At 54.4% G+C, this 12940-nt stretch overlaps 1 protein-coding gene across 1 annotated transcript in view; it reads right to left on the bottom strand.

The window, feature by feature from the left end:
* SCN5A (sodium voltage-gated channel alpha subunit 5) overlaps positions 1-12940 on the bottom strand; it is a 94627-nt gene that overhangs the window by 22754 nt on the left and 58933 nt on the right. Inside the window, exons 16-20 of the mRNA XM_080814901.1 lie at positions 12223-12579; positions 7841-8281; positions 6423-6578; positions 3549-3669; positions 2494-2648 (exon numbers count right to left, since the gene is read on the bottom strand). Of these exons, the coding sequence (XP_080671027.1) occupies positions 2494-2648; positions 3549-3669; positions 6423-6578; positions 7841-8281; positions 12223-12579 (1230 nt within the window). The remainder of the gene's footprint in view (positions 1-2493; positions 2649-3548; positions 3670-6422; positions 6579-7840; positions 8282-12222; positions 12580-12940) is intronic.

Raw genomic sequence — 12940 nt, 5'->3', positions numbered from 1 at the left:
TCTTTCTATTTTTGCTGTATCTAGCAGTTTCCTTATCTGTAAGATAGACTTAATAACAGACTCATTTCTTAGGGTTATTGTGAGAATCAAATGGATTAATCTTTGTAAAATGCTTACAACAGGGTCTGGCACAGAGTGGGTACTATTTAAATGTTATTGTTTTTATTATTAGGCTAGATTAAACTTGTTAATTACATATATATGTATTTTAGATCTCTCATAGTCTTGTTCTCTTTATGTGATTTGTCAGGAACTAATAAAAGTGTGGTAAAATCTCCCGGTACTATTGCATCATTGTCGCTTTTTTTCTTTTTCTTTTTTTTCCTAGTAGTTCTTGTTTGATATAAGTGCTATGCAATCCCAAGCAAAAATATATTCATAATAGTTTATTTACTTTTAAAAATTTATTTATTTGAGAAAGAGAGTGAGCAAGAGCACAGAGGGAGAGCGAGAGGGAGAAGCAGACTCCCCTGCTGAGCGACCTAGGTGCTCCAATAGTTTTATTTTTATTATAGCTGTGACCTGCTTTGTTTTATCTCACATTTCTTACATTGAATTCAACCTTGCTTAGTATTAACAGACACAAACACTCTGATTTTTGTCATGATTGCATTTGCCTGATGTATCTTATTATTTTACTTTTACTATTTCTGAGTGACGGTGTTTTGGTTTGTCATTTAAGAGCACATAGATGAAGTCTTTGTTTTTTGTTTTTAAAATCCATTCAGATTCCTTTCCTTTTTTAAAAGATGAATTTTATCCAGTTATCATTATTATTAAAACATATTTGCTTTTGCCTCTGCCACCTTATTTTCTGTTCCCTGGTTTAATGTCTCCTTGTTCCTTCTTTTTTCTCCTATCTTCTGCTGTAAGAGCTCTGTTTTCTTTAAAAGAAAATTCCCTTCAACAATTTGGAAAGGATATATAGTTTGCTTTCTGTTAACCGAGTTTATAACTTTAAATAACACACTCAGACTTCTTTTTCTCAATATATCATCGACGTGTTTTTTTTTTTTTAAACCGTGCTTGGCTGTCTACCCTGATTAGATTCACCATTTGCTTGCCAAAACTCCTCCTCACTTATGCCAGGCTGAGTTTTTCCTCCACAGCCCAGACTACATGGCTCTGGCTGCCCTTGTTTGTGGCTGTTTAAAAACAAAACTCGTTAACATATTGTCAAATCATCCTCTGAAGCCTACAGAGATTTGGCTCTAGCTGCCAACGGTAAAACATGCGGCCTGGAAGTCAGGGCTTTAGGCCCACTCTAGAACAGGGGAGGGGAGTACAGGATGGGACGAGAGGCCCAGAGATACAGGGGTGACAGCTACAGTGCCTCCCCATGGCCTGAGCCCAGGAGGCGGCACGGAGTGGAGGCACATAGCCTTGGGTCAAAGTGCCCTTCTCTCTTGCTCTGGGGTTCAAAGCATTTCCTGTCAGTTGCTCAAACATGGGGTTCTCACCTCCCCAACGATATCAAGTGCTTGCTCCCCTGGGTCAGGAAAGTGATTATCTCCTCTGTCTTCTTGACCACCCATCTCCCCGTTCACCAGCATCTTCTAGAACCCTCTCCAGTGCCATCCCATCTCCTCCTAAAAGGACTCTGAGAGATCAGAATAGGGTGCTTGGGAGCCACATGGGGTGTTCCTGGAGGCCCACCCTGCTCCTCCTGGTCTCAGCAAACGTCCTTGTCCTGCACAGTCCAGCTTCACCTGCTATCTCCAGAAAGTCTTCCTGATTGCTCCAGTTCCCCTGACCTCCCAGTCATTTTACTCTTATTCAATGTTTTCTTACAAGCTGATCTCTGACTACCTCAAACCTACTGAATCTGGTTTCCCCAGCTACACTCTCAGCCAATGAGGCTGGGGCTGGTGTCTCCTCCTCCTGTTGTTGCTCCCCATGGCTCACAGGACTAGATACAAGGAGAACTTAGAAGAGACCTATTGAGCCAGTGGAAGATCACATCTGCTGCTTGCAAGTGGTGGGACCTTAGGCAGGTTATGTAATGTTTCTACAAAGGGTTGTTGTTGGGATCAAATGTGACAATGTGTGAACTACACAGCCCGTCCTCTAACCCTGGAACAGCTGGAATGAAGGGAGCTACCGGTGGAATCTCAGGCAGCATCGTTAACTGCACTGAAATGGCCTAATGGCGCAAGGTGCAGGTGGGTGTGTCCCCAGCGCTTGGCGGTGGGAGGCTGGTGACCTGTGACCTATGCCAGCTGTACACTGTGAAACGGGGCCAATCATTCCCCTCTGGCGGGACCCAGGGTTCTGGCCAGATGACCTCCGTGAGCCCTTCTGGCTCTGACTTCCGTTCCTGCTGTGGTGATGTGAGTTTGTGAGCTGACTCCCGTGCCAGGGGCCGGGGGAAGCCCATCTGCAGCAGAGGCTCTGCCCCAGTTTCTGGCCTAGCTCCCAGTGGCAGACTTCCCTTCCCTGCCCTCCCTGCTCCACCATCCCTCTCTGCACAACCCTGCAGACCCAGGAGGGTACCAGGGCTCCACTGCTGAGCAGGATCATGAAGATGATGAACGTCTCGAACCAGCTGTGCTCCACGATGCGGTAGCAGGTCTTGCGCAGTCGCCACCAGACCTTCCCGGGGCCCTGAGTGGTGTCCACGGTGCAGCAAGGACAGCGCCGGACGCAGCCTGTTGGGGGGAGGGAAGGAAGGGTCAGGTCCAGTCCAGGGCCTGCAGATGCCCACCCCTCGGAAGGGGTGACCGAGAGAACGAGGTTGTGACGTGGAGTAATGAACAGGGTGACACGGTGGGCAGGTGTAATAGGACAGCAGGGAGCACTGCGGTGCTGTCCTCAGGGGCCCACACTCAACAAGAACTCTGTGGAAAAGCCAGATGGACTAGGCATCCAGTGAGTGGGTAAAGGGCCTGGCAGATCTGAGCAGAGGGAAGGCTGGGGCTGGGGTGGGCACCAGTTTCTCCTCTGCTCACCTGGGAAATTCTTCCCCTGGGGGGATATTCCAGAACTCCTGGAGTACTCGGTCCCTGGGTCTTCTCCACGTTTGCAGTTTTTGAGCCGTGGGAAGGGCAAAGCCCTCATTGATAGCCCCAAAGGACAGGCCATGTGGAGGGGAAACTCTCATTTTATCCCCAGTTGCCTTCTGAATATTCACCACCAATTCATAAAAGCCACAGATGCTGATGATGGGCACATGTCACCACCCGTGAGTATTTACAGAAGGACTGCAATGGGCCAGGCACTGTGTGTTAGGGGCACGGTGGAAGAAGATTGAGCCCCTGCTGCTGGGGGTCACACACTCGTGTTGTCATCCTACCAATGCAGAGTCACGGGTCTTCCGTGCGGCTGACCCACAGCTGCCCAGCCCTGCAATCCACGGGCAGGGGTGTCATCAGGTCCTGGGTAGAAGGAGGGGGCCTCCCGGGTCATGAGGAATGGGGAGGGAGAGCAAGCATTGGGGTCAGGGTGGGGTGCAACATGGCCCTGGGCCTCAAGGAGCTGCTGATTATCTTGCCCACCCCCCCGCCCTGGGTGGGGCTGAGGCTCTGGCAAAGGGCCACTCAGGGCAGTACCTTCAGTGAAACAGTCTTCCGGATCCTTGACATCCTCACCCAGGTCGGGGATCTGCTCCAGGAGGTCAGCAGTGTTGGTCATGTCTGCTGTGCTTCCCTCTGAGTAGCTGTCCTCATGAGTCTGTGGGCAGGGGCATGGGATGGGGTGGGTGAGGGCCACGTAGAAGCCTCCAGCCTTGAGCCCCAAGTCTGGGGCAGCCAGGGGCTTCCTGAGGGGAGGTGGCCAGACTACTTCCCACTGCATAACCTGGAAATCTGAGCCCAGGGTGGGTGGGTGGTAACCTGCCCCAAGTTGAACTGAGGTTGGACTTCAGAGGCTCCTGAGTCTGTGGCTCTGGTCTGCTGGGGTCTAGGGTCAGGTACAGGGGGGACTGGAAAGCACTGGGGTTGGGGAATGTGTCCAGCTGGGAACAGACAGACACGGGTGGCAACACGGGCACATGCTCAGACAAGGACACACGGTGGCAGCTTGGCACATGCGGCGGAAACAGGCATGCCCCCCACACCCAGAACAGAGTCCAAACCAGGCCACAGGCACACACAGATGTGGGGTCAGACACGCAGAGCATGGCCAGCCACCCAACCGACGCTTCTCGCCCAGTTCATGAGTGCTGGGGTGATGAGCAGAGCCCGGAGTCAAAGCAAGAAGGGCCTGGAGGCTGCCCTGCCTGGCCACACAGGGCTCTGCCAGCCTGCCCTTGCATAATCTGATTACAGAGAGCCGTGTGCATGCGGTGTTGTGAGAGTCTGTCGGTCACGTGTGGATGCGGTCATTGGGGGGAGCAGTAGTGGTCACTGCCAGTGCTCGGCCCAATTCCCTCTGGTAGGTCCACTGCACCGTGAACGCTGACTGTGGAGCTGGCCCCTTCTTCTGAACACGGTCTGTAGCCAGGGAGTGGCCCCGTAATAGCTTGTGGGTTTCAACCCAAGCCACGGGTGGCTGACACCCACTGTTGCACTGATGTGGGAAGACATGAGGCCAGCCCCTTGCCTGGGGAGGGGGTAGTGGGACAATGCCATGTGCAGTGTGTGCCCCAGGGCTCCCCGCTGGACCAGGCTGAGGCCTGAATCCAGGACCGGGCCTTTTGAAGCTTCTTCGTTGGTTTCATCCTGCTTCTTACTCTTCCCTATCAGCTTCTCTGGGGGCACTCCCTCTGGGGGCACAGGACGCCCGTCTCAGGCTCTGCTCCTAGGAGCCCACCCTACAGAAGGCGTGGCAGGGGCAAGAGGCTTCTGAGAGGGAAGGGAAGCCTTTGGTGGCCTCGGATCCTGTCTATGGTGCCAGCTAAGTGGGCGTGCCTGGGTCGCTCCACTTGGAGATGAGGTGGCTGGAGTCCTTGGCCTGCCTCTGCTCCTGAAGCCGTCTTCTTTTCCCTTCTTTCTGTGACTCACTCTGCTGCTTTCTCAAAGTCCTCTTCAGTTTTGGCATTTGTGATGGGGAAGGGTTGGACGCTGATGGGAAAGTCAAGAGGGCTCCTGGGTGCAGGGTGGAGCCTTGGCCCTTCTGGGGTCCCTGTGGCTTTGAGGGCTCATCCTTCTGCCCCCAGCTTCGTTGGGCAGCTGAGCCGGGAAAAGCACAAGCCAGAGGAGATCTCCGCACTACTTTGCTTTTCAGACGCTGGAGCTGCACAAAGTACCGGGGGCATTGGCTGGGAGACAGGTTCTCAGGAACCCGCTGCAGGTGGGATGAGGGGTCCTTGTCCAGGAACACCCAGCCCACCTCTCTCTCCCTTTGATGGGTCCCACCGTGAACTGATTTGAGGAGAGGAAGAAGTGTCATCATTCCAGTATGAAAACCCTCCCTCTCCGTGACTTTGGGCCCCTCCTGCATCTTCCTGCTCCCACATGCCTCTGTGTCAGACCCTCCAGGGGAGAAGAGTGACCTGTACCGTCAGGATGAAGATTCCAGCAGGTGCTCATGCTCCAGAGCTGATCATGATCAGCCTCCCATAAACCCATTGCACAAAAGGGATGGGGCAAAAGGTACAACGTTCCATCGAAGCAAGTCACAGTTGCTGGACCAAGGGTCGGGATCAGGCTGCTCTGTCTCTGAACACCTGCCCTCTACCTTCCACGATGCTTGGCGTGAGCCGGGGTGGCTGTGTGGGGTCGGGGAGCATGAGCAACGCCGCAGTCCTTTAGCTCAGGGGCTGCAGACTCAAATGCTTACAGGTGTGGAATGCTTGCAAGTCGTGGAATGGAGTTAGGCAGGTGGGTTTGTGGCAAACCAGGGAGTTCTAGTCAGTGTCATGGAGGTGGTTATCACTTGTCTCTGGCAGGGTGGTCTTCTTCCAATTTTTTTTTCCATTTTTCCTACTTTTTTTCTGCAGTTCAATGCAGATTTTTTTTTTGTTTTGTTTTACATAAAAGCTACCAGGTTTTAAATGTTAGTAGCATATTCACATTAAAATCCTTTTGTAGCCAGAACAAAACTCTAGAGTAGGCCTCCCATTTGCGGCCTCGGTCTTAGTCCAGGAAAGAAGCTGTTGGTGGCCAGTGCATCAAGAACTTGTTCTCAGGGCCCCCTGAAGTCCCCTGGGATGGGGTAATTCACAGGACAAACATTTACCAAAGAGGACCAAAGCACGGGAACTGAGTGACGAGGGATGAGCACATAGAAGGGTAGGGTTAGTCCTGCCTCAGGGGCCTGGGCTGGCAGCTTCCAGAATCTTCCGGAAGCTCTGGGCCCCATGCCACCCCTCCCCTGTCAGGGCAGGGCTGCCCGTGCTCCCCTGCGCAGACGGTTCTCCCACACTGCCTGTGACCGAGGCTATGGCTCCCACCAGCAAATGCAAGCGTGTGCAAGGACCCCTCAGACTGGCTCCGGTCCAAGTGTGGCACCCCGCTGGCTTCAGGGACAAAGGCGTGTGTTACCTCACTGCACCCTGGGGCCGGGGACTCCACTTTCCGCCGCTGCCGCCAGTCTGCCTGAGCCATACTGGCCTCGGAGGAGGGGGTCTCTGACACCTGGCTCCAGGCCCTGGGCTCTGGGAGGGCCTCTGGGCTGCCGGAAACAGGCTGGGATTCCTGCTGAAGAGACCCCCAGCCCATGAGCTCCCCGGCCGGAGTGTTCCCAGGGCCCTGCCTAAGCGACTGGAGCACTGCCTCCTGCCCTCTTCATGGGGCCTCAGGTCACTGAAGGTCTCTCCCTCTGGGATGATCCTGGTCAGCCTGGCCTAAGTCTCCCCTCCTCCCACTCCCCGGAAGGGTGCAGCTGGGCTGCACTGCCCAGTTCCCAAATGCTGGCAACTCCACTTAGGAGGGACATACAGACTTCCCCCATGAGTTCCCATGGCACCCTGCATGGCACCCTCCACACACGTGTGCATGCACACACACACATGCACGCACACTGGCCCCAGGGAGCCAGAGCCAACAGGCTCAAGAGAAGGAGAAGAGCAAGAAAGGGAGCATCCTGGAGATAACTGGTAGCCGTGGCAACTGCTAGCACTGCCCTCCCCCAGCTCACACTGTCCCTGTCCCACGGCCTGACCGAAGGGGGGGAAGCCGGCCTCTGGGACCACTGGGAGGCAGAACGATGTGGAAGCAACTCCCCACGTGGGGAGCAGTGTCCCTTCACAGCAGACCCAACTGGCGCAGGCCCACAGCAAGCAGTGAGGATGGGCCCAGTCAGATAGAGAACCACTCACTGTTTGACCTAAAGACCTAAGGAGAAGCCCATCTGTGCCTGGCTCAGGCCACGGGAGAACTGAGGGGGTTGGGGGCACTGTCTCTTTTGTCCAGACTCTGGCCCTAAGTGTTAAAAATAACAGGTTGGGAGATAAGATAGTGCTGTCTCTGACACCTGCCATCTTAGGGATGCTTATTTTTAAATCTCTGAGTTAGCCCTGGGCCTGGGAGGAGGGGAAAGGGCAGTCAGGAGGTCAGGAGACTGCACTCCTCCCTCATTAAGATATTCCGCCATGTTAGTCCTGGAGGGGGACAATGGTTGGGGGAAGGGGGGTGGGCAGGAGTGCTGGCTCTGTCGTAGGTGTGCGAGGCACTCCTAGCAAGTCTCTCTCTTGCCATGCCTCAGTTCCTCTTTCTGTACAGTTCGCTGCTCCTGGCTAGTATCAGGCAAATGATGGACAATAGCCCCTTCCAAGGTCCCCTCTGGGCTGGGTTGGGAAGAGAGGGCTGACAGCTGGCCTCAGCACCCCACTGTGAGGCTGCCTCTGGAGGGTGGCAGGGTCAGCTGCTTGGAGCGAGGCTGGGAGCCCTGGCAGGCACAGCCCCGGGCCCTGTACAGGTAGGTGCTGCATATATGTGGGGGAGGGGGGTGGGGCAGTCACCTGCTTACTGGACTCCTCCTCCGTGCCCAGGCTGTTCTCCTCATCGTCCTCTTGGTCATCTGTGTCTGACTCAGCCACAGCAATGGGCACACACACAGGCTCTGCATCCCCGGGGGGGCCGTGGCCTGGCCGCTCATCTTCCTCAAACCGCGTCTCCTTGCGGGCCGGAGGCGCCTTCTCTGACTCCGGGGGTGGTGGGGGGCTGGAGGTGGCCATGCAGCTGGGCAGCTGGCCGTGGCTGGCGAGGGTTGCGGGCTTCTGGGGCCGCCGCTGGAGGAGCCCACAGCAGAAGTCCCAGGTGGTCCGCTTGAGGAAGCGCAGGCCGCGCTGGATACGTGCCAGGGCTAGCTGGAGGTTGTTCATCTCCCCGTCATCATCAGGGGCTGTGAGGTTGTCTGCGCTGAAGGAGCTGAGCAGCAGAGCCAGGAAGAGGTTCAGGACCTATGGAGGCCAGGGATCAGGCTCATCAGGGCAGGCACCATAGGGGCAGCTAGCCTTGGGGCCATTATGGGGAAACTGAGGCCCAGGGACCTAAAGGATGGCTGATGGCCAACAGCTCTGGGGTCGAACCCTGGGCCCTCATCCTAACCCCACAGTTCTCTTGAATATAGTGAATTTAGCTATAAAATGAAAGACCAATTCTCATCCCTTTTCCCAAGGGCTCAAATGCAGTCTGGGTTGAGGGCATTCGGCCCCATATCTCTCGGGTCTTGGCCTGGGGTCTAAAGGAGAAGCATGGGTCCATCCTGGGATGAAGCCTGCAGATGGGATCTTGCTGCTTGGGAGTAATGGCGGATAGCAGGGTTAGAATGAGCACGGGGTTGCTCCCTGGGACGTGGGATCCAACCTGAGATCACCAGGGACAAGGCAGAATCCCACCCAGAAGCAATGCAGAGCTCTTGAGGACTTTCCTGGGAAGGTGCCTCTATGTCTGTTGGTGAAAGAGGGGATTGTGATGGGCCTCTGAGCTGTCTCAACATTTGAAAATCTAGCACCTTCTACATATGTCCCCAGGTCTGACTCTGCTTTCCAGGTGAGGGACGTGGGGGATGGAGCAGAGAAGGGCCAAGGACACTCCTCGGGCCTCTGGGACTAATTGCAGGGTCAGAACATGGAGAGGTGGCTGTCTAGACAGTGAGGGATGCTGGGATGGGCACTGGGTACGGGACTAGACAACTGGGGAGGAGGTGGAGGGACCTGGGTCGGAGCTGCCAGGAGTCAGGGGAGGGGCTGAGGTTGCCAAGTGCCAAAAGGGCAGCACTTAAGCTATTTATCAGGAGGTAGGGATCTGAAACTCTTTAAGCGAGGTGTGCAAAATTCATCTCTCTCTGCAGAATTCTGGACTACTGCTATTGTTAAACCATCCTGGAAGTGCAAAGCTTTAGATTTTGTTAAGAAAGAGCCCTTTCGTGGAGTGACAAGAGGGTGGCCGTGGGTCCACTTCCCAGCCTCGTGGAGGGTAAATGAAAATGACGGTGGGCTTGTTCCCTCACATGGGTCAGACGGACTCTGGTGCTGACAGGCCAGAGACACACCCTCCCCACCTTGGGCTTGGTGCCTCCTCCACCCAGTCAGCCCCCACAGAGAGTTCCCTTGAAGAGGGGCCCCTACGGCAGGGAGGTACGTGAGGGCAGGCGCGTGGTTCTCACTGGAAACCCCCTCTGGGCCCCTCTCCGGCTTCTCACGAGTCCCGAAGACACACATCCTGCCTGTCAAAGAGCTAGGGATGAGAATTCTGAGGAAAGCAGTGGTAAGGTTGGAGCTCCAGGAGTCAGAAACAAGCCTTTGGTTTAAGAAGCATTATACATTCAGGAGGACAGAATGGCAAGGGGAATGGGCAGGATCTGGCATTCCGTATGGGGAGAGGATCACTTTTGACACCTGTCAAAAGTCAAAATGTCATCTCTGGTTGTCAGGGCACATGACATGATTCAGGCCAGGCCCCAGGCCGGGGCCTGGCCTGCCTCTGCTCCCAGTTGCCCACCTTGGTTCCTCCACCCTCACCTATGCCTCACGTCCAGATATCTGGGGCCCAGGCCAGGGGCTAAGGTGGAGAGGGGTGGTGCGTGGGCAGCCCTGTCCGCCCCCACAAGAACACCAGCTCCTCCCTTGTGGCCTGGTGCTGAGGTTTGGCTTCTTCCAGTGCTCTCCCCGTCATTCAGGCTGCTGCTCCCCAGCCCCTGCCTGATCATGACTTCCCATTTCAATGGCAATCTTGCTTCCACCCACGCCCGACAGCGGCCCAATTCCTGAGGCGACCAGGGAGGGGGCAGCGTGGGCTGTGTTAGCTTCCCTCCTCCAGCAGCCTCTAATCTTCTCATCCCCAGGCAGATCCGCTAGGAAATGGCAGGGCTGTGTGCATGAGGGCAGCGGGCCTGGCCCTGGGCTGAGAGCCTGGCGTACTCACAAGCCTCCTTAGAATACATAGTCTGGTGGCCCCTGGAGCAGGGCCAGAGCTGAATGAGGCTCCCGCCCAAGGGGCAGCCAGTTGAAGACGTGGAAGGGGGTGCAGTCCAAGAGCTGGGTTCTGTTGGCACTGTGCACCGATGCCCTGCCACCTCTCTGGGCCCCACAAGTGGGGCTAGAGACAGCCTGACCCCCAACTTGGCCTGGGCCCGCCCTTGCATGGTTAGGGCACATCTGAAGGAGAACCAGGAAGGTTTGGGGAAGGGATCTGTCTGGAAACTGTAGCCCACGGTACTTGAGGCCTCTATGAGGTGATGGGAGTCTATGCTGTCCACACTGGCAAGAGTCAGATCAAGCAGGTGTGAGGTCTGAGCATGTGTGGACCACCTGTGTGCCCAGACGGGTAGCTCCACGTCCACAGTGGACACTGACTTCTTCCTGAACCACTCACTTGCCTCAACGTGAAGCTTTCCAAAGAAGGAGCTTTCCAAAGCTCCTTCTCTGACATTGGGGTTTTTTATCTCTCTCAGCTGCAGAATTCCCCACGTTGTAAGATACAAGGCAAGAGGCACCTGTTCTAGGATGCACAGATGGCCATGGGAGCAAGGCCAGGATCCCTTGTGACAGGCTAGCTGGGACTCCCCCACGGCTACCCAGGGTGACATACAAGTTCCCATGGATCCTGCCTTATCTGGACCAACACCTACTGCACCTGTGCTTTGCTCCCTTTGTTCCTTCCCACTCTAGTATCACCAGTCAGGTCTGCCCCAAACCTTCCTCTAGGAAGCATTCCTTGATTTCCCCTGATGGTGGGGATCAGCACCCAAGGGATGCTCCTTAATGCCTCTGGTCATTCTGACCAGCTTGAGTTATTTCAGGCCTGTTTGAACTCTCCACCTCCCCACTCTCCAGTTGGTAAGCCACGGCAGGGTCACATTCACCTCTGTATTCCCAGCAGCTCCTGCCATAATATTTTGCATGCAACAGGGGCACAGGAAGTGTTGTTAAGCTGAACTGAAAACCTGTGTGATAAATCACTGACAGTAAGTGACTAATAAAGTAGTTGGTAGATTAGTAAATAAATATGTTAATGGATATTAAATGAGTATATAATGAAGAAACAGGTACCTAGGTGGGTAAATGAATGAAGGAGCAAATGAGGAATGATGGGAATGGATGGATGGGTCAATGAGTGAGTAAGTAGAGAGTTGGATGGATGAATGGGTAGATGAAGAGGACTGCCGAATGAGTGAATGGATTGTGGGTTGACAGATGGATATGGGGCTGGATTAGTGAGTGGAGGGAAAGATAAGAGAATAAAATAATGGGTGATGAATGAATGGATAGATGGATGGGTGGATGAGTGAATGGATGGATGAATAGGTAGGGGGTATGTGTGTGTGTGTGTTTATGAATGAAGAGGGCTTGATGGATGGGTGGTTGATGGGCAGATAAATGGATGGATGAATGAATGGGTAGATGGATATGAGAATGAGTAAGTGGGGAGTTGATGGCTGGATGGCTGGGTGAGTGAGTGAGTGAATAGAGAGGAGGACTGGTAACTGAGTAGACAGATTGATGGAGAGGTGGACAGAAGGATGGGTGAATTGGCGGGTGGGTGACTGATAAGTAGATCAATGGCTGGATAGGAAGATGCATGGATGAGTAGAGAGATGGAAGAATCAGTGGGTAAGTGGATGGATGGAATGGTGATAAGTGCACAGACGGATGAGTAAACGGGTGCATAAGTGGGTAGACAAATGAATGGATGAGTAGATAGATGGAAGGATGGGTGATGAATCGGTGGACAGATGGGTCAGCGGATGGTTGATGAGATTGATGGATAAATGGACAGTTCGATAGCTCACTGAGTGAATGAGTGGGTGGATGGAAGGAAGTTAAGTGAATGGACAGAGGGATGACCGGTGGGCTGGTGAATGTGTGTGTGGTGTATATGGGGCCACTGGCCAACTTACCACGAGGTTGCCAATAACCATAACAAGCAAAAAGACGAGCAGGCACAGTGACTGCCCAGACACCTCCATGCAGTCCCACATGGTCTCGATCCACTCCCCACAGAGGATGCGGAAGATGATGAGAAAGGCATGGAAGAAGTCCATCATGTGCCAGCGGGGCAGCAGGCCTGAGTCACTGATGCGGTACCTCTGCTCAGAGTAGTTCTTGCCGAAGAGCTGCATGCCCACCACAGCGAAGATGAACACGATGATGGCCAGCACCAGCGTCAGGTTCCCCAGTGCCCCCACCGAGTTTCCGATGATCTTGATGAGGGTGTTCAGGGTGGGCCATGATTTGGCCAGCTTGAAGACCCGCAGCTGGGGAGGGAGGTGTCCTTGTGAGGGGCTCTAGTTCCCGATGCCCATGGACACCCTCACCCCCTGCTAGCTCCTACCTGAAAACCCAGGGGGCCCTTGGACACGTGTTTCTCCAAGAGCACACCCTGCTCTTTCTCTCTACAGCCTGAGGGCAGCTCGGCTGGGCTCAGCTCTGAGTCAGGTCAACATCTCCAGCTTCATCTCCCCGACTCAGCCTTGCTCTTCATCCCCGTACCAGCTTCCTACCCACCCCAGGCTCACTGCCAGGAACTTCCCATAGACTTCTCCAGCACGGAGTATCCTTCTTCTTCCAGGCTCATCTTCATCAGGTCAAACCATCTCTGACTTGCCCCATTGCCTC

Source organism: Martes martes, assembly GCF_963455335.1.
Source record: "Martes martes genome assembly, chromosome: 1".
NCBI classification, from domain to species: domain Eukaryota; kingdom Metazoa; phylum Chordata; class Mammalia; order Carnivora; family Mustelidae; genus Martes; species Martes martes.
The sequence above is the reverse complement of the archived record's forward strand: the minus strand, read 5'-3'. Positions and strand labels throughout refer to the sequence as shown.